This window comes from Poecile atricapillus, chromosome 3 (assembly GCF_030490865.1).
Source record: "Poecile atricapillus isolate bPoeAtr1 chromosome 3, bPoeAtr1.hap1, whole genome shotgun sequence".
Lineage (NCBI taxonomy): Eukaryota > Metazoa > Chordata > Aves > Passeriformes > Paridae > Poecile > Poecile atricapillus.
Window position 1 is genome coordinate 98,774,010 of NC_081251.1, and position 17,958 is coordinate 98,791,967.

Below are 17,958 nucleotides of genomic sequence, written 5' to 3' on the forward strand. Positions count from 1 at the left end.
CCGGGCGGGGCCGCTCCGCTCCTCCCTCAGCTCCTCCCTCCTCCGCTCCTCCCTCCTCCCTCCGCTCCCGGCCGTGCCGCCGCCGCAGGCCCGCCCCCAGGTAAGCCCCGGCGCCCCCCTGCAGCATCGCGGGCGGCTCTCGCCCCTCCGGGAGGGCAGGTGCCGCCGCCGGCTTGCTGGCGTCCCCGCTCCGCGGGTGTTGACGGCGTTCGGGGTATTTCCCGAGGGAGGGCTGTGGCCCCTGTCGCCCCAGCGGCCGCTGTCCCGGGGGAAGGCCGCACAGCCGTGGGGCTGCTGTTGGCGGCGGCCCGGGGACTCCGGTGGTGAGGAGGGCGAGCGGCGGGGTCGATGCGATCGGCCGCGATGGGGCGGTGCTATCGGCTCTCGGCTGGCGCTGCCTGCGGCGGCGGGCGCGTGACGCAGCGCCGGGAGCGGCGGGGCCGGGCCGGGGTCCCGCGGCCTCGGGATCCTCTCAGGGACCGTCCCGGGCCGGGCCGCGACACCGCGGGGACAGCGGCGCTGGGCAGGTGGGTGGGCACGGCGCCACAGGCGCTGGCATGATGGACAAGCCTCGAGAGGTGCCGGCACGATAAGCACCGTGCGATCGGTGCCGACGCGATGAACAAAACCCCCTGCTCGGTCAAGAGGATCTGGACGGTGCCGGGCGATCTGTGCTGGGAGATTTTCTTGGGGTTTGTTTGTTTGTTTGTTGCAGCAGAGCTGCAGAGTGTTTTATAAGGATGGATTTAAGGGATTCCAGAAGGACCACGAGATGATGGAGGTCCTGGCGTCCTGCTCGGAGCAGGGACAGCTCCGAGGTCACACCGGGGGCTCAGCGCTTTGTCCGGTGAGGTCTGGAAAGCCTCTGAGGATGGAGAGCACACAACTTGCTTCTCCGTTTTTCTGTCCTCATGGTGAAAGAGTTTCACCTTTTATCCAGTAGGGCCTTGCCATGTTCAGGATGTGCCCATTATGTTCCATTACCCTGCACTGCTGTTGTAAAGCTCACTGCAATGCTTGTGTTGTATTTGTCTGCTGAAACTGAAGCGAAAGAGATAGTCGGGCTTTTCTCTGCCCTTCCAACCTTCCAGGTCTGATACATGTATGTAAATAGGTCCATGTTGTCAGTCAGGGTTTATGGTTGCAGGTCCATTTATACCAAAGGCTCCCAAATACAAGCTACTCACAGATGGACTAGACACAGTATAATGATCTCAGTGAATTGAGATTTTACCTGGAAAAGAAGAAGGCAGTTCAGGGGTGACCTTATCAGTCCTTAGTACTCCGTGAAAGGAGGTTGTGGCAGGCTGGAGATCAGCCTCTTCTCCCAGGTAACAAGTGACAGGATGAGAGGAAATGGCTTCAGGCTGTGCCAGGGAAGGTTCAGGTTTTGCATTAGGAAGAATTTATTCACAGAAGGGGTTGTTAAACATTGGAATGGGCTGCCTAGGGAGGTGATGGTGTCACCCACCATCCCTGGAGGTGTTTAAGGAAAGACTGGACATGTCACCATGCCATGGTCTAGTTGACATGGGAATGTTCTGTCAAAAGTTTGGGTCGGTGATTTCAGGGGTCTTTTCCAACCCAATTGGTTCTGTGATTCTGAGATATTTCTCGTGTAATTTACAGGTATGTCCACCCTTATGCAGGAGATAACAAATGGGGAGGTTTTTTCCCTGGGAATATGTGTGCTCACATAGAGCAAAGTAGGTGGTAGCTTTTTGCCTGACTTAAAATAGTTGCCTCAGAAAGCATTTGTATTTCAAGAGAGTGCAATTCTCACACTAAGGACATGGCTGATGAGCACAGGGCATATGGAAGCTTGGCATTTCAAATGGGGAAGAACAAATTAATTTAAAATTAATTTCTTGCCTAGTTGTTTACATTTGGAATATCTTTCTGTGAGGAGCAGGACATGTGCAGCACCTCAGTTGTACTTGTTCCTGCAGCTGTTCTTTCCTTTCCACTCCTTAGATCTGGCATAAACCACATTACAGGAAGAAAATGACCCACTGGTTCCATCGCAACCCTCTGAAGGCTACAGCTCCCGTTTCATTTAATTATTATGGGGTAGCCACCACTCCAGCTGCAACAAAAGTTTGCAAGTAAGTGTACTCGGTACTAACTTCACTCTGCCTCTTGCAGTTTGGGGGACATCCTTATAAGTAATGGTTTCTCTTCAGTTTTTGAGCTGAAGATGACTGGAAATGTTTAGGCAGGGAGGCAGTAAGACACCGAGCATTTGCTTACAGAGAATGAATTCTCCAGTTTTCAAGTCTTTGAGTGCACAGCAAGGCCAGTTACAACAATGCAGAGGGAAAAGACGAACACTTCATTGTCTTTCTGATGACTGTGCATTCCTCTGCAAAAGATTGCTTAATTTCCATAAGTGGATAAGGCCTGACTGTTCTGTTGTGGATAGGAATGTAATGAAAAGGGATCTCAGCTTATTTTGCAGACATCTCTTCATCTCATCATCCCATTATCCCATTCCAATATTGAAGGATGTTCCTGCTTGTTACTTTCCTTTCTTCCCTGTGCCCCCAGCCTCTTGGTACGTAAAGGCATAGTTATTTTAGTTAGTGTTAGTACAATAGATTGAGTACTCATTATCTACTGCTGTGTGACCAGAGTGGATTGTACCAAAGAGTCAGTCATATGTATCCAGAGGAGAAAGGAAGATTTTTCTGTATTAGTACATTTTTGAGTAGAATTTGTTTGTTTGTTTGTTGTTTTTTTTATTTTGATTTAGTGACTTGAGGTTATCTCGAACACGGCTCTTGGAGCTGTTTACAGACTCAAGTTGTAATCCAGAAATGATGAAGAATGCAGCTGACTTGTACTTCTCACTCCTGCAAGGTAGGAAAATTTATTAGCAGTACTACTAATTCATCAAGAGAAGTATCAGTTCAATTTTAGTGGCACTTCTCAGAATGCGAATTGTGCTGATGTCCTGTAAAGAAGCTTTGCACTTCTTTGCACTTTGCACAGGAAGGAGAGTGTCTGCATGGGTTCTGTGCTTGATACCAGTGGTGGCTGCTCACCAGGCCCCTTCTCTGAGTTCCACTGTCCTTTTGTGATCCTGCCAGTACGAAGTGTTGGCAGCCCTGCCCTCCTGCTTTTAACCTCATTCTGGCAGAGGAGAAAACGTGTATTTTTCTCTTAGGTGGTGGTGAATTGCTCCCTAAATATAATTGAGTCTATTAATAGTTGATATCATTTATTATTCAGTGTAAACTTCTGGTTTGTCTAATACTAGACCATAGACTTGTTGCAAGTTTACCTTCTACTGCTGTTGGTCTTAGGTGTGTGTATATATGTAGGTGCTCATCAGCATGGTATCTGCATTTTCAGTAGATGGTTCACCTGTGCTGACACGTTCCTTTAAAACCTTCCTTCTGCCAATATTTTGGTAACTCTCTCCTAGCAGTCAGGTGCTCAGCCAGGTTCTTAGGACTGAGTTTTCAGGAATCAGCTGGTTCGTGGAAAGCGGGATCTTTCAGTCTGTGGGAGGTAAATGTTGATTTAGTGAGCCCATGGGAATGGCGTAGACTAATGTCATCTCAAGGTCAGATAAGAATCCCTGTTGCTACAGCTAAGATTTGAAGAGTTTGTTCAGGAAAATATGCTTCACCACTAAAATCTCCTGCATGTGAAAGGAACAAGTATTTTCTGTGTTTATAAATACGCGACACACTGACAGGCGTAGCCCAAATAGCTGCTATGGCAAGCTCTTAACCTCTTAAAGTCTGTAAGACCTGATCAGACCAAGGCCCTTCTTCAGCCTCCCTAAGAAGTTCCTGGGCATGCATATGCTAGGATTTGAACATCCCATAGCATGAGCTTCATCCCACTAACTGCTGTTTTCTTGGCTACTGGACATAAACAATTTCCTGTAGCCCTGGAGGTAGATGATGACTAGGTGAGCCCATGCTTAGAAGCCCTTTTCCCTCTCCCTGTTGAGCAGGCAGCTTTTCTTGGAATTTCCTGGTTGCCACTATGGTGGCAGAGACAGCCACTCACTCACCTTGAAGAACCTCAGTCATCCTGTACCTGGGCCAGTCCCACTCCCAGCTTGTCACCGTATGGGACATGCAGACATCTGCCGGGTTTTCCTTGAGCAGTCAAGATTCTCAGGACTGAGTCGGTAACATGCTGGGCAAGCAGTTTCCTGGAGTAGCCAGTTGGTTTTCCCCACATTTTGTTCTCAAGATACTGTGGGATAGAGGCCCCAGGAAGTAACATGGGGTTTTCAGGGGTTTAGCAAGAAACATTTCTTTATCCATATCTGTATTCATATTGATCCATCTCCTTCATTATGAATTTGTGTTTTCTACTTCGAGATTGCCTGTTTTATTATTCCATAGGTTTTATTCTTTCACTGGATGACTCTTCCCAAGAGTGCAAGTTGAGATACATTCAGAATTTCAAGTGGACAGACACGTTACAAGGACAAGTCCCGAGGTGCGTGTGCTTTTCTGAGTGCGGGTAAAGCAGCTGCTCTCTGCTGCTTTGTTACACACACACACCTGTGCCAGCACAGGCCTGAAGGGAAACAGAAAGGTAGCAAAAAGTAGTTTCTGAAAAGGTGTTGCTGTGTTTTGGGTAGCTGCTGTACTGTGTCAGGTGTTCTGAAGTGTGCATGGCCTTTATGTAAAGCTGTGAGAATGCACAATAATGATAAAAGGATCAGCTGGGTCTCAGTTGATCTACAAACTGAACCTGCAGTTGGCTAGAGTAGTACAAAGAAGAGCCTTGAGGGCATTGATGAGTTGAGCATGGTAACAGAGCTCGCTGCAGTTGAATATTTGGCACTATTGCCTGAGCAGGAACTTCTCTTTGGAGGTTCCAGTGTTGCTGAAGATCTGATTTTTTTCTTGTCCTCTGAAGCTCCAAGTACATGTCCTCTTGGTCCAAACAAACTAATCCTCTGTTTCCAGTAGGAATACAGATCTGTAACCTTCTGAATTATTCACTTGTCTCTTGCTATTGGAGGTAATTGTGTTGTATAACCACGCCTACAAATTTGTCAAGCTTTAGCTAGAAGTGCTTGATCTTCTCAAAGGTTTTATTCCCCATGGAAGAAAATCTGTTGATTAGGATTTTCTTTTAATTTTCTCACGGTCGTACACTCCTGTACTTGTGCCAGCATTACTCTTCCCACTCCCACGTCTTTCTTTTTAAAAGGTTTGATAGTTCCTAAGCTATACTGAGCTTGTGATTACAAGTTCAGTCTTTTCAAAGGCTCTGGTTTTAGCTTTTGAAATTTCCTGCTATTTGCACATGCTGTTTGTCTGCAGTTACATTAATGCTTGCAATAACATTCATTTGAGAGACTTGTAACAGACTCTGACTTACTAACTTAGCACTACAGCTTTAAAGTGGACATTCCAGGGCAAGGCTTTCCACAAAATGTGCAATTGAAAAAAAAAAAAAAAAAGAGATGGAAAAATGTCAGCCACACCCAAAGCTAAACAAATCTCAAGTTACAGTTTTAAAATAAAAGTTCCCAAAAGGGAAGGGTGGGCATCTGAATGTGGGAGATTCTAATTATGAGTTTCTAAAGGGAATAAGTAAAAAAATTGAAGTCTATCTTAGGTAGTTGAGCAAGTAGGAGGTTCTGAATTGGAAATTGTTGACATCTTAAATGGAAAATGTTTTATGGAGAGAAATGTTGGCTTTGCTACATGAACTATCGGCAGAGAGAGATGTCAGAACAAAGCTGAATACATAAAGTTTTTGAGGGGTTTTTGTCTGTCTTTCTTTAGTGCCCAGCAGGATGCAGTGTTTGAACTGGTTTCCATGGGATTTAATGTAGCTCTATGGTACACAAAATATGCATCAAGACTCGCTGGAAAAGAAGAGTAAGTGGTTTTTATTTCCTAACCATTCTGCTGTAGCAATACTCCACCAAAGATTTAGCAGGTTCTGGGGGTTGCCTGCTGTGGGACATGTCCAGCTCAGACAGAGGAGTTCCAGGAGGCAGTTGGTGTTTACACACAAGCACTTCAATCCCTTCTTGCCTCTGTAAACCAAGTGCAGTAGTACCACCAGTGACTGTGGTGAGAGAAAGTGTCGTTGGTCAGTAAACTCTTCATCAGTCCCCCTCTAAATGTCCAGGTACAAAACTCAGATTCTCAAAATCACAGCTCTGCTGACGTTTAACCCTATAGACTTGTAAATCCTTGGCTTCTAACACTGAGGTTGCCTTTTACTTGAGAGTTATCACAGGATCTTATATTTCTTTTTTTCCAAGCAGGTTCTCTATGATTATTTCATGATTGGACACTGTAGGAATCTCCTTTACTCTGAGGGTAGCACAGCCGTGGCACAGGTCACTTTGGGAATTAGTTGACTCTTGATTCTTGAAGGATTTAAGATTCATCTAGACAAAACCATAACTGACCTGGTCTGCGGTTGCCAGTTGTGGTGCCCCAAGGCAGGAGATGGCACTAAATGACACTTAGAGGCCCTTTCTGACTATAAATTTACTGATTCATTCTACTTTCTCAGTATAACAGAAGATGAAGCGAAAGATGTTCACCGCAGCCTGAAGATAGCAGCTGGGATTTTTAAACACCTGAAGGTAGAAGGACTTTCTTTGCTGTCTGTTCTTCAAAGTGTCTCCAAATACTTGACTTTTTGTTGTAGAGAGGCCTTTTCTATACACATATACCTGAAACCACCTGAATGATACAGGGAACAGAAGGGTATTAATATGTTGTGGTACCACTCAATCCCTGCAACTCATTCCCAGTGGCACTGGAAGAGTGTTTGTCCATCTGCCCATATCATGTGCTACAGTGCTGTCTTGGGAGCTTCACTCAGTGTGTCCCATCCATTTAGGAATGAGGCACTTGTTTTGCACTGGTATTAGGCCTAAACTAACTCTGAGACTTGCTTTGTATTTAGGAAAATCACATTCCAAAATTGATTACACCTGTGGAAAAAGGAAGAGATTTAGAAGCTCGACTTATAGACTCCTACATAGTACAGTGTCAAGCTGAAGCTCAAGAAGGTATCTTCAAATATGCATTGGTTGGGTGTGGGAAATGACTCTTTGTGGGTCACCGACGTCTCATGAATTCTGGTTGGCAGCAAGGCCATGGGTTTTTTATTCTCCTGAAGTACTGTGGCATAGTGGGGCAGGTTGCTTTTAAAGAAAATTTTGTTACAATTATAGAAGGAAAATGCCACAAATCAGTCTGATATTACAATTGTAATGCGGAATATCTTTCACTTAGAAAGAAATTGTGTGTGGCGCTCCTTTTTCTTATTTTCTCCTTTCATGCAACCCTTTCACCACCATGCTTGCTTAATATAAATTCCTAGTTCCTTTACTTTAAAATATGTGAAGCTTCTCTTTATTAGCTAATCTTAAGGCTAACATTCCTTCAGTTTTTCTATTAAATTGGATTAAATTTTTCTATTAAATTAAATCATTCTATCCAAGAAACAATCTGTCTTTAGTCTGCTGTTTGCTTGACTGCACAACATCTATTTCCTGTTCATGCAGGGTTTTTAAAACCCTAAATGCCTCTGCTTATTTGATGTGATGGGACATTTCAATTAAACTTAAACTATGGTGTGGAACTTTTTTTCAGTGACAATTGCTCGGGCTATTGAGCTGAAACACAATCCAGGCCTAATAGCTGCTCTTGCTTATGAAACAGCCAACTTCTACCAAAAAGCTGGTGAGTGTCTTGTTTTGTATCCTTAGTGACTTGGTTTATGCACTCTTGCCAGCAAATATACTTCACCCACCCATAAATTGCAGTATTAATGCTGCTCTCAGTGGATATGGAGTGTGTATTTAGCTTCTATTTAGCACATTTAAGGCTTCAGTTATCAGCATGTATTTTGAGAAAGCTTTTTGGTTTTGTGGGAGTCTTTTTCTGTAGCTCATGGAAGGAAACATTAGTGAAGGAAGACAGACTAGCAGCAGACAAATGGCCTGATGTCAGTGGAGTGTGTTCCAGCTGCCTTTGGGCAGCAGATCATGATGCAGAGCATGGGGAGTAGAGTGGGTTCATTATGTACCACCTTCCAGAGGAGTAAGATGATCTCTGGGCTTACTGAGGGTTACAAGTGGGAGAAATGTGGGAGTCAGGAGAACATTGTAACATACATCACATTATAGGTCACTACTGCAACTTAAACTAGGAGCAAGCTTTGAAATGCTGACTAAAAATACTTAAAGAATTAGTCTTCCAGACTTAGTGGACAGCAGTTTCAGGGATTCTAGGGACAATTGCATGATAGCTGCATAGTTTTGGTTTTTTTCTCATAGTTTTTCTGTGCTTTTGCTGGAGTAACTTTTGTCCCTTGTTTCTGGATACTTTGGAGTTAGGATCTATTGCTAAGTTTAAGAACTCTGGTCTTATAATGTGTTTGCGGTTTTTCTTTTTGGAAATGTCTTAAGAATAACTTTACATATGTATTCACAGATCAAACATTATCCAGTTTGGATCCAACCTATGCAGGTAAATGGAGGAAGTACTTAAACTTGAAGAGCTGTTTCTATATGGCCTACGTAAGTACTTTGCGTGGCAGCAGTCGCAGCTTGTTGTCTGTCTGCCAAGGGTTGCGTAGGGAATGGGGGCTAAGTATTGCCTTGGCTTTCTTTCCATACTGTGAAGAGGAATTGTGCAGTGTCAGTGACATTTGAACTCATTTTTGTGGAGCCAAATGAAATTGCAGCAGTGTGGATTTGTTGTGATCACAGATCTTTAATTGAAGCCATTCAGGCTGAGCATAATGGTCATCTCTGTTATCTACATCACAGCCTGATCCTAGGCACAGTTCAGAGCTGAGCATCTTTATGAAGGCCCTGAATGAAACTGCATCAAGTACCAAAAGGTACCATTCCAAGAGCTGTCCCTGTTTGCCTGATGGATCTCCTGGCAAGTGCCGTGGTGCCCTGAGATCCTCAGCTGCTCAATTTGCTGTATCTTGTAGCCTGCCACAGCCTGTAATCTGTCTGTTTTATACTGTACAAAAGGCCCAAACTAAGCAGTTTACATAATTATCTTTCTCTTGGGCTGAACCTCTAGCTAAAAGCTGCTTGCCTTAATAGCAGGTTTGAGAGGTGAGGGAGGGTAAGAGTTGTGGTACTTCTCCTTTTTTTTAAATTTGAGTAATCTGGGCAATGGTAGATTTGGATAGATTGGTACTGTGAGAACAGACACTAAAGGAAGGGGGGAAAGGTAGGCATTGTTGGTGAGATAGTTCAGTTCAACTCCTGATAATAGATAATAGGAAATCAGTTCTCACTGGAATACAATACCACCTTCAAGCACAGGTGTGAAGGAATGGGACCTTTTGGGGTGGAAAAGTAATTTGGACTATGACAAAAGATGTCAGACAGCAGAACACCTCATCTTCTCCAGATTCAGTGATGTTTGTCACAGATGGAGTTTTTGAGTGTTCAGGTAGTTTTAGTTTTCAGTCTTAGCTTTGTAAACTTGCCTGGGGTTCATTCTCTTTCTGTGCTGGCTTGATGATCTCACGCTGCTACAGTGAGAGTTTGGACTGGCCTGTGTGCTGGTGCTTCAGGTCAAACAGCTTCATGCAGCTCAGTTACTCTTGGCTAGACCTGACACAGCTTGGTTCATACCAAGAGTTCATGGTTCTGGTTCACAGTGTTCATGTTGAACTGCATTAATTGTTCAGTGAATGCTGCTTTGACTTGCATTCCCCAGCTGTCAACTACCTGCAGGGAATGGCAGCTTCAAAGAGCTGCAGCTGCTGTAGGGAGCAGGAGAAGGGAATTGGTGCAGGAAATGTCCAGTGATGTTGGTAATGATTTTGTCCTCTCCCATCAGGCATACTGTTACCATGGCCAGACTTTGCTGGCAAGTGATAAATGTGGGGAAGCAATCAGATCTCTTCAGGAATCAGAAAAATGTAAGTTTGGTTGAGACTGAAGTACAGGGTCTGATGATGCCATGTGCCTGTTCTGTTTTGCTGTGTTAATTTGCTTTCCCTTAAAGACTTTATCTGTCACCTGATGGAAATCCAGCACACCTTTGAATAGAGACAGTGTGGTTTTTTGGTTTTTTTTTTGTCTTACCAAAGACTGTCTTTCATAACAGTGCTGCAGAAAATTTCATCTTCATTTCTCAGCCTGGGTTAAGACTGGCTTTGAGCTGCCTGCAATACACAGTGTAAAAATCAATGGTCTGGTCATCCTGTTTTCTGGTCTATGTGTTAGAGTAGTGCAGCCATTTCTGCTTTGGAGGTTAAATAGTAAGTCTAGATCATGCTTGTTTATTTTTAAATAGGCTTCAGTAACTTATTTCTTTTCTATTCTATTGAAAGGTATATTCAGGCAAGTTTGTAGTAGTTCAAGGTCTTCTGCCCAGTTTTCTCTCTTCAAAGCTATTTCTACCCCAGTGGCCTACACTGCATAACTTTACTGCAATGTATATAAATGCTCAGATCTTCTAGGTGGAAACTTTAATATTAGTTCTAAAAATAAATCAAAATTTATTAAGAACAAACTTAAGTTGGATTTCTTGGAGTAAAACAAATACTGTTCTGCTGTTCAGAAAAGAGTGCTTCTTTTCCCACTTGATATTGGTTACTGTTGTTAGGTTTGGGGCATCAGCTGTGTGTGGACACCATCATACCCTCTGTTTTTCCCTTCCATGTGGCACAGTTCTTGGGCTTTTGTTGTTGCATTTTTCCCCACACGTAAGAATGCTTCCCTGTGTCTTCCCACCCAAAAAGCTATCTTTTTCTTTTTCTGTTCCCAGTCATTTGTTGGATGCAGGAAATCTTGGCTGGAAGTGCTGTCTTTGAGCCAGTTTGGTTTTGTTTCTAAGAAGAAAGAGGCCTGACTGGATTCTGGTGTCTTATAAGACTGAAGCACTGTACAGCAGAACCATGATTTAAAAGGGTCATGTAAATAATTTTTATTTCCTTTCTTTCTTGCAAAGTTTTTGCCAAAGCTGAAGCATTGTGCAAAGAATATGGAGAAACCAAAGGGCCTGGGACTACTGCCAAACCTTCCGGACATCTTTTCTTTAGGAAATTAGGAAGTTTGATTAAGAGCACACTAGAAAAATGCCAGAGAGAGAATGGATTTATGTAAGTAATTCATGGTTGGTACAGCACTCTGTATGAAGTGTTATTACCTCATTTGCCTTTATTTTCAGGATGGGATGGTAAATTTTACTCTCCAGTTGTTACATTCCTTTAGGGCATGACATGTAACTTACAGATAAATTCTGTAATTTTCTCTTGGCAGATTTGCAGTGGGTCTGTGCTGTCCCACTCTGTCCCACTGCCCTGTGCCAGTTCAGCAGCATGTGTTGGACTGACATCTGGAGAGGCTGAGCAGTTTTCTTCCTTAATTCTTCAGCCACCTGGTTGCTTTTACTTCTTCACAGGAGAAAATCTGCAGAAGTTGCTGTGTTGCTGTAATGCTCTCTTCCTGTCTCCTGGGATCTAGTATGCAAAAAAGGATAGAGGGGGAAGTGGAGAAGACCAGTAGGTGATTCTGCTTTGTAAGCAGGGAAGTCAAAACATGGTGCTGCCTTCAGTGAAGAACATGCTTAGGGTGCTAGGAGCTTCACCTGTCCAAGTATAGTTAATATTGTGAATAGGGCTTTCTGTTCATTAATGTCCTTCCAAAAAGGATTTGGAAATACCAGGTTTTTATTTGAAAATATGAAAGATTAATTTGTCTTTAGACTTCTTTTGCTAATTTATTTCTCCCCTTCTATTTATTTCTCCCTACTATTATGATTTAGTATTCCATAATAGGTTTGCTATTTCCATTTTTATGATATTTAAAGACCTCCATAATAGGGGAACTGACTAAGTGGAAAGGATGGTCAAGTACATCAAAGTGAACTGCAAATAGGAAGAGAAATGCTCTACTCTGCTTTGGTTCAAATACCCATTGTCAGAGCTCACAACAGCAGCATACTGGAGATTTCAACACATCCATGTCCCTCTAGAACAAAACTTGGAAAGAGAAAGCAGTGACTGTTTTGGGAGAGCTCTGTGCAGCACAGGAAATGAGGCAGAGGGTGTCTGGTGTCTGTGTGCAAGCTCCTGCTGGCCAGGGGCAGAGGGACACCCTGAGTGAGGCTTTGCCCTGTAGCCAGTCTTTGGGGGGCTGCTGTGTTGCCATCATCCACTGGCACATTAAGACTATTTAGGAGAAGAACTGTCCTCTTCTTCTTTGGGAAGTACTTTAAATCCTCATTTGTATTTTGAAGGGGTTTTCTTTTGACAAAATATGCTCTTCTCATTGAAGCACTGGGAATAATGGTTATTAAGTAGGAGAAAACCCACCAGACAATTAGGGAACAAACAGTAATACAAAGAAGGAGTTGCTTTTATTCTTGTGAACCTTGCTGGCAGAATGCATGTTAGGCAGTGCCTTATTGAAGAAAGCAGCAGTGTTTGCCACTGTGAAAACCCAGATTGTTTCGTTTAGAATTGCAAACGACTTGCAGAGATGGTCCATTGTATTTTAAATACATTTCTGTATTCTGTTCCAGCTATTTCCAGAAGGTGCCAGCAGAGGCTCCCCAGCTGGAACTGAAAGCAAACTATGGCTTAGTAGAGCCTGTTCCTTTCGAGCTTCCTGCCTTGAATGCACACTGGACTTCTGAAACAGTTGCAGCATTTGATCTCACCAAGAGGCCAAAGGATGACACGGTAAAATAATCCTATGCGCTGTTCTTTCCCTCTGGCTTTATTCTCTGTATCATACAGAGTTAGTCTGGCTCTTCTGTAACATTGCCCAGCTCAGTGTAGGAAGCAGACACAAGGCTACCACCTAAGCTCATCCTTCTGTTGTGCCAGGGGCAAGTCAATTAACCTCTGCCACACTGCCAGCATCTGGAAAATCAGCTCATTTTTTACTAAATCCTGTAACATTACAGGAGTGAATGCTAGAGAAAGATTGTTTTATAGAAAAGGATTCATTTAAGGATGCTGAAACAGACAACAGTTGGCTTTTCCATCTTGCTTGAGGCTTACTCAAAGTTTTCAGCCTTGAAAAGAGAGAGCACTATTAGATTATAACATGTAAAGTTAGCTGTGCATAAGTACTGTGCAGACATAGTGGTTTCTACTTGTGGTATTTAGTTGTGGGTTTTTTTTCTTCTTGTTTGCAGGCTAAACCAAAACCAGATGAAGAAGTAAAACCTCTGAAGGAACCAGATATAAAGCCTCAAAAAGACAGTGGATGCCAGATTTCTTAAGTGCCATAAGTGCTTTGAAGTCACTTTGAAACTCCTATTCATAGGACTCTGGGGCTTTAGTTCTGATCTTTTATTGATTCTCCTTTTTACATTTAGAAGACTAATTTAATTTACCTTTGTTAATATCTTGCTTAAGAATGTGGTGGATTTATAGGAGGTTATTTATATCTGATTTATTTTTGATTTTAGTGGGATATCATAGAGTGAGTGGGCTTAAATGTTCCTATTGTGCCTCTAGGGAGTTTCTTTTTGTGGGTTTAGTTTTACCCACAAATAGCAAAGGAAGTATCATGATTGTAATGCTTGAGGATTTTTCCATTACTTTATATGCTGTGTCATGTCCAATTCTGCAAACAGAAGTTTGCACGAACAGTTATATTTATTCAAGTTTTGTCATTCAGGCTTAGCACCCTGTCGTGTTCCAATTCACCTAATTGTAGTGAGGGAAGAGAATCTGGGTTTGGTTTGTAACACTCCTATGGTATTTCACAGGATTTGCACAGAACTTGGGGAAACCTCGAGTTCTTTATAACAGGAGCACAGTTTATGTTCTGAAACTATTAACCTCTGTTCTTTCCTCTGTAGATTAGGGTTTTTATATCAGAATTTGTAGAAGGTACCTTATTTTTGTCTGTCCTTTAATCCAAAACCTTTAATATCAAAGTGTATCTGAAAGTGATGCAGCAAGCAATATGGAAATGCTCAAAAGCGAAGCATCCCTGTGTCATTCATTCAGAGTTTTTGAATCTTCAAAGCTTTAAGTTTGAAAGCTGCAGACAGTTCAAATCTCTTGGCACTGGAATTCCCGCAGCTGTCTTGCTAAGGTAATGCATTTGGAAGCAAGTTGCTGTGTTTCCATGTGGGTGGTGTCTGTAAGAAGCTGTCAGGAGAACAGGGAGGAAAGACGAGCTGAAGAGCTGATGGCACAGCTGGGAAGCCAAGCTCTAGATTTCCTTTATGCCCTGTGTAAGCAGTGCTGCTTCTCAGCTTTTGTAGTATTGCACTGCAATCAGCTCTTTCAGAAGAAAACTTGCCAGAAGCCAAGCCCAGTCAAGGCTAAGAAAGAAAGGATTTTGCAGAACTTGCTGCTTCCATTTCTGCCTGCTGTGGAAAATGTGACAGCATTCTTTAGTGCTGAGCACTGCAAAACAGCCGTGACAACAAAAACATCTTTCTGATTCGCTGCAAGTGCAAAGGCTTATGATGCATGTGTTGAAGTGAGAGCCTTGCAATCCCTGGGTACCAGTTGCTGCACTTCTCTTTGCCTGAGAAAGAAACAGCAGCCTGACTATAATCACATTCCTCCTCACTTTGTACTCTTTGTTCACCTTCCACTGTGCTGTAATTCGGTGCTTCTAAAATCTTTCATGGGGCTTGGAGTCACTTAGCTTAGAGACCAGGTGTGCAACACCCTGAAGGCCTGTGGAACAAAAGCTGCTGATGAGGTTAATAGGGAACTCAAGACTCTTCCTGAGATACTGGACCAAATTACAAAATTTGTTGATACAAAAGGCAAAGAGACTTTTAATGCTGGCTGTTGTGTGTTGATCAAATGCAGACCTCCTTGCTTCCCGTGATGGATTTTTCTTTCTGTCAGTTCTGTACTTAAAAATAAGTGTAAAGTGAGTTGAATTTCTTTGGAAGAAGTTTCTGTTCTGCAGGGGCCTAGAGAATAATGAGTATCAAGAAGAATATATACCTGAAATGGCTCCATTTCTTCTGGTGCTGCACTGGGACCTGTGGTATGTTTCATGAAGAGTTACTCAAATCTGTTCCTAACTTGATGAGCTGACTCAGACTTCTTGCATTGTTAAAAAACCAGCTTAGGTTTTGCCAGAGTGGAGTGTGGAGTTAGTTTTCTTATATAGATTTTAATTCTAAAAATGTATTTCAGCTGTAGTCAACAATATTTGCTCGGCCTGCCCCCTTTAAGAATCAAGATGCACTGAGTTAACTCAGTTTCATAATCACAATTTTTTTAGCTACTCACTGTTTTTCAGAATTCTTGGTCAATACACATCTCAACTGAATTAGTTTTCTTTATCTGTAGACTAGATCCTGTTTTCCCTCCTCCCCTCATTTTCCCTTCCATCTGCTACAAACTGTGGCACAGACATACCCTTATTTCCTAATGCATATGTTGGTCCTGGGATTCATTTCCCATGCAGCTCCTACTCATGGGTGGGTTCCAGTAGAGGAATATCTTAAAATCAAATTAACAAATCATGACTAAATCGTTCCCAAACATCTCGGTAGGAAAGATTATTTTATGGACTTGGAATTCTTTGGACGCTTTCTCAAACGGAGTGGTTTTTCTGAATCAAGTTCACTGTAAATAGTTTGGAGCATAACCAAGTGAATTGTGTCAGATGATGACATTACTTAAGCCTAGCAGTGTAACCTCTTACGCCATAGCTGTTTCAGTAAATATGATGTAGTAGTTTAAAAATAGACTAATGGAACAAATTAATTCACTTAACATGTGTTGCTTTTCAAGACAAACTTTGTTTACTTGTAGCTAAAATCCTGTGGCAAACATTGGATGGTTTTGCCAAAAAATAAGAAGCTGGAGACTGTTTAGTTTGCAAAGTAGAGAGAGCTGTGAGGCAATGAGCAGCTTTCTCTTTTCTTTTGTTGGCTAGTAGCAGGAATTACTGTAAATAGGATATAGATTAACTGTCCAATATGCTTAAGAATATGGGTGAATGAACTGGGAGTTTCCATGAATCTGGAAACCCAGCAGCCATGTTCCTTCTGTTATAGCTCCCTTTAGTAATTTTTAAGAGTGAGGTATTTTGAACGGTGACTTTTTAATATTCTAATGCTGCAAGAGCCTGTTTTTCTGGCCTCTCTCTGGTTTGAGAGGCTCTCATGGCTAAGCCTGCAAATCTTGTTGGTGTAAATAGTCTTTAAAAATTTGTGCCCCGTCTGAAGCAGGACAGAACTGCAGCTGAATAAAATACGGAGTGCTGGGCCCTCTGTTTTGTGCTTTAAGAAAAGCAGTGATTGTCTTTAATCTACTGTAAACCAAACCATTAAGCTCTTTGTAGGATTTCTATTTAAATAGCTTCCTCCATGTATTTAAATACACTTTTTTCATGTATTTAAATACACTTCCTATGTTTTGTGTTCCTGGGTTTTCAGTAGTTACTCTCCATCCAGCATGTGACACACCTACAGCTGGGTGACTAAACCTGGCCCTTGGATGCTGATATCTGCCTCCCACTGGATTTGGTAGAGTTTTGCCTGTCAGCCTAGGGATGGCATTTGGTCACTTGGATGTTCAGCATGGATCTGTGGTGTGTCTGTAACGATGGTAGTTGTTTGTACAACAAGCAGGAAAATGGATCCCTGTGTCTATGTAGAATAGAGACAACTTTGCACTTTAGAAATTTCTTGTCTTGCAAATTCGGTACAATACAATATGCTTGTAAATAGTCCTTCCTGTCATTTTGTTGCACTGATTTCAGTAGTGTGATATGGGTAAGGTTTTAATGGGAAACATTACTAAAATGTATTTTTAATTTTCTGTGTATAAAACAAGCTCATGAAGCATATCTCTGCCTTTAGTATTGGGGAGCATGAGAGGAGGCAGCAGCTCATGTGTCTTCCATGGGAATTCCCAGAAGTGAAGACTTTCTGTCTGTTGGCTGCGGGGTGAAACATTTCATCCCATCCCTGTGTCTGGTATCTAAACTGAAGTTTCAGCATTGACATAAGTCCTGTTCATGCCTATTAGTTATTCCTGAAAAGATTCTATCTCTAAAGATCACTCTTAAATTGCCATAGTAGCATAAGCTGCTTTTTTATTTTCCTTTTTCTGTGTTTTTGTTCTGTCACTGGCCCAGCTGAGTGAGGAATAAAGCACAGTGAGTAGGACTGGCATGGAAAAGCCCCTGCAGTGTGTACCTGTCTGCAGGTTGTGAGTGCAGTGTAAAGGCCTTTCCACAGTGGCCACTGGTTTCACTCAGACCTTTCCCTGCTGGTGATGCTCTCAAATTCAGCAAAGGTCCCATGGCATCCCAGGGGCCCCTTGATTAGCTTTTTATGTAGGAAGGCTTCCCTCCTTTGGTGCTGGTGCCTTCATGGATTACAAGCTTCCTGAAGCCATCCTGTACTCTGAGTAATCCCACTTCAATGGAATCAGCTCTGAGATTACTGACCGAGCAGCCTTACTTTGTGAAGACAGTCACCATGCAATCTTAAGCTTCATAGCTGGAAAATTTGTATATAGACACGAATTTCAGAATACCATTTAAAATAAACAATCTTCAAGTATCATGTTTGATTTCATTATTTAAAATTTTACACACAGTAGCAAGTAAAAGGCTCTGTCTTGAATGTTACTTTCTGCAATTTAATGCAACTTTTTTAATTGTAGAGAATGCTTAATCCTTGCTTGAAGGAGGACATAAATAAGGAAGATATATGTATTGCGTGCCTATGGAAGTAATAGCTACAGTGAAGCATGTCAGGTCCTGGGGCAGAAAGAAAGGAGATGGGCTTCCCAAATTTCTGGTTAGAAAAAAAGAAAGTAATTAGGCAGAATTTCTTACAGCTGTACAAAATCCCAGTACTTGCCAAGGTCTGTGACACTGTGGGATATTCTGTATACTATGTGAAGGGGGTTATTTGGGAATAACTTCTCTGATATTTTGGATGAAGCCTTGCTAGCGCAGCCGGTTCAGTCGTCCCCCTCTGAACCAAACATGCTTCTGCTGGTGTCTCCAGGGGT

At 42.6% G+C, this 17,958-nt stretch overlaps 1 protein-coding gene across 3 annotated transcripts; it reads left to right on the forward strand.

The window, feature by feature from the left end:
• The first annotated feature begins 8 nt into the window (after positions 1–8).
• BROX (BRO1 domain and CAAX motif containing) lies at positions 9–17,504 on the forward strand. 3 transcript variants are annotated; one of them, XM_058835245.1, is made up of 13 exons: positions 9–100; positions 1,975–2,105; positions 2,753–2,859; positions 4,368–4,464; positions 5,769–5,864; positions 6,514–6,586; positions 6,913–7,018; positions 7,605–7,694; positions 8,448–8,533; positions 9,825–9,906; positions 10,941–11,091; positions 12,516–12,675; positions 13,137–17,504. In XM_058835245.1, exons 2-13 carry the CDS (start codon positions 2,005–2,007, stop codon positions 13,221–13,223), a joined length of 1,236 nt encoding a protein of 411 aa, XP_058691228.1. In that variant the 5' UTR covers positions 9–100; positions 1,975–2,004; the 3' UTR covers positions 13,224–17,504. The 3 variants fall into 3 exon arrangements, with proteins under 3 accessions (XP_058691228.1, XP_058691229.1, XP_058691230.1); XM_058835246.1 differs by lacking the exon at positions 9–100 and adding an exon at positions 147–527; XM_058835247.1 differs by lacking the exon at positions 9–100 and adding an exon at positions 546–692.
• Positions 17,505–17,958: the final 454 nt, after the last annotated feature.

Bases quoted from the DNA above. Each gene is read 5' to 3' on its own strand.
- BROX (XM_058835245.1), top strand. From the start codon at position 2,005: ATGACCCACTGGTTCCATCGCAACCCTCTGAAGGCTACAGCTCCCGTT. The intron at 2,860-4,367 runs GTAGGAAAATTT...ATTATTCCATAG, and splicing joins GTACTTCTCACTCCTGCAAG to GTTTTATTCTTTCACTGGAT. The intron at 7,019-7,604 runs GTATCTTCAAAT...ACTTTTTTTCAG, and splicing joins TCAAGCTGAAGCTCAAGAAG to TGACAATTGCTCGGGCTATT.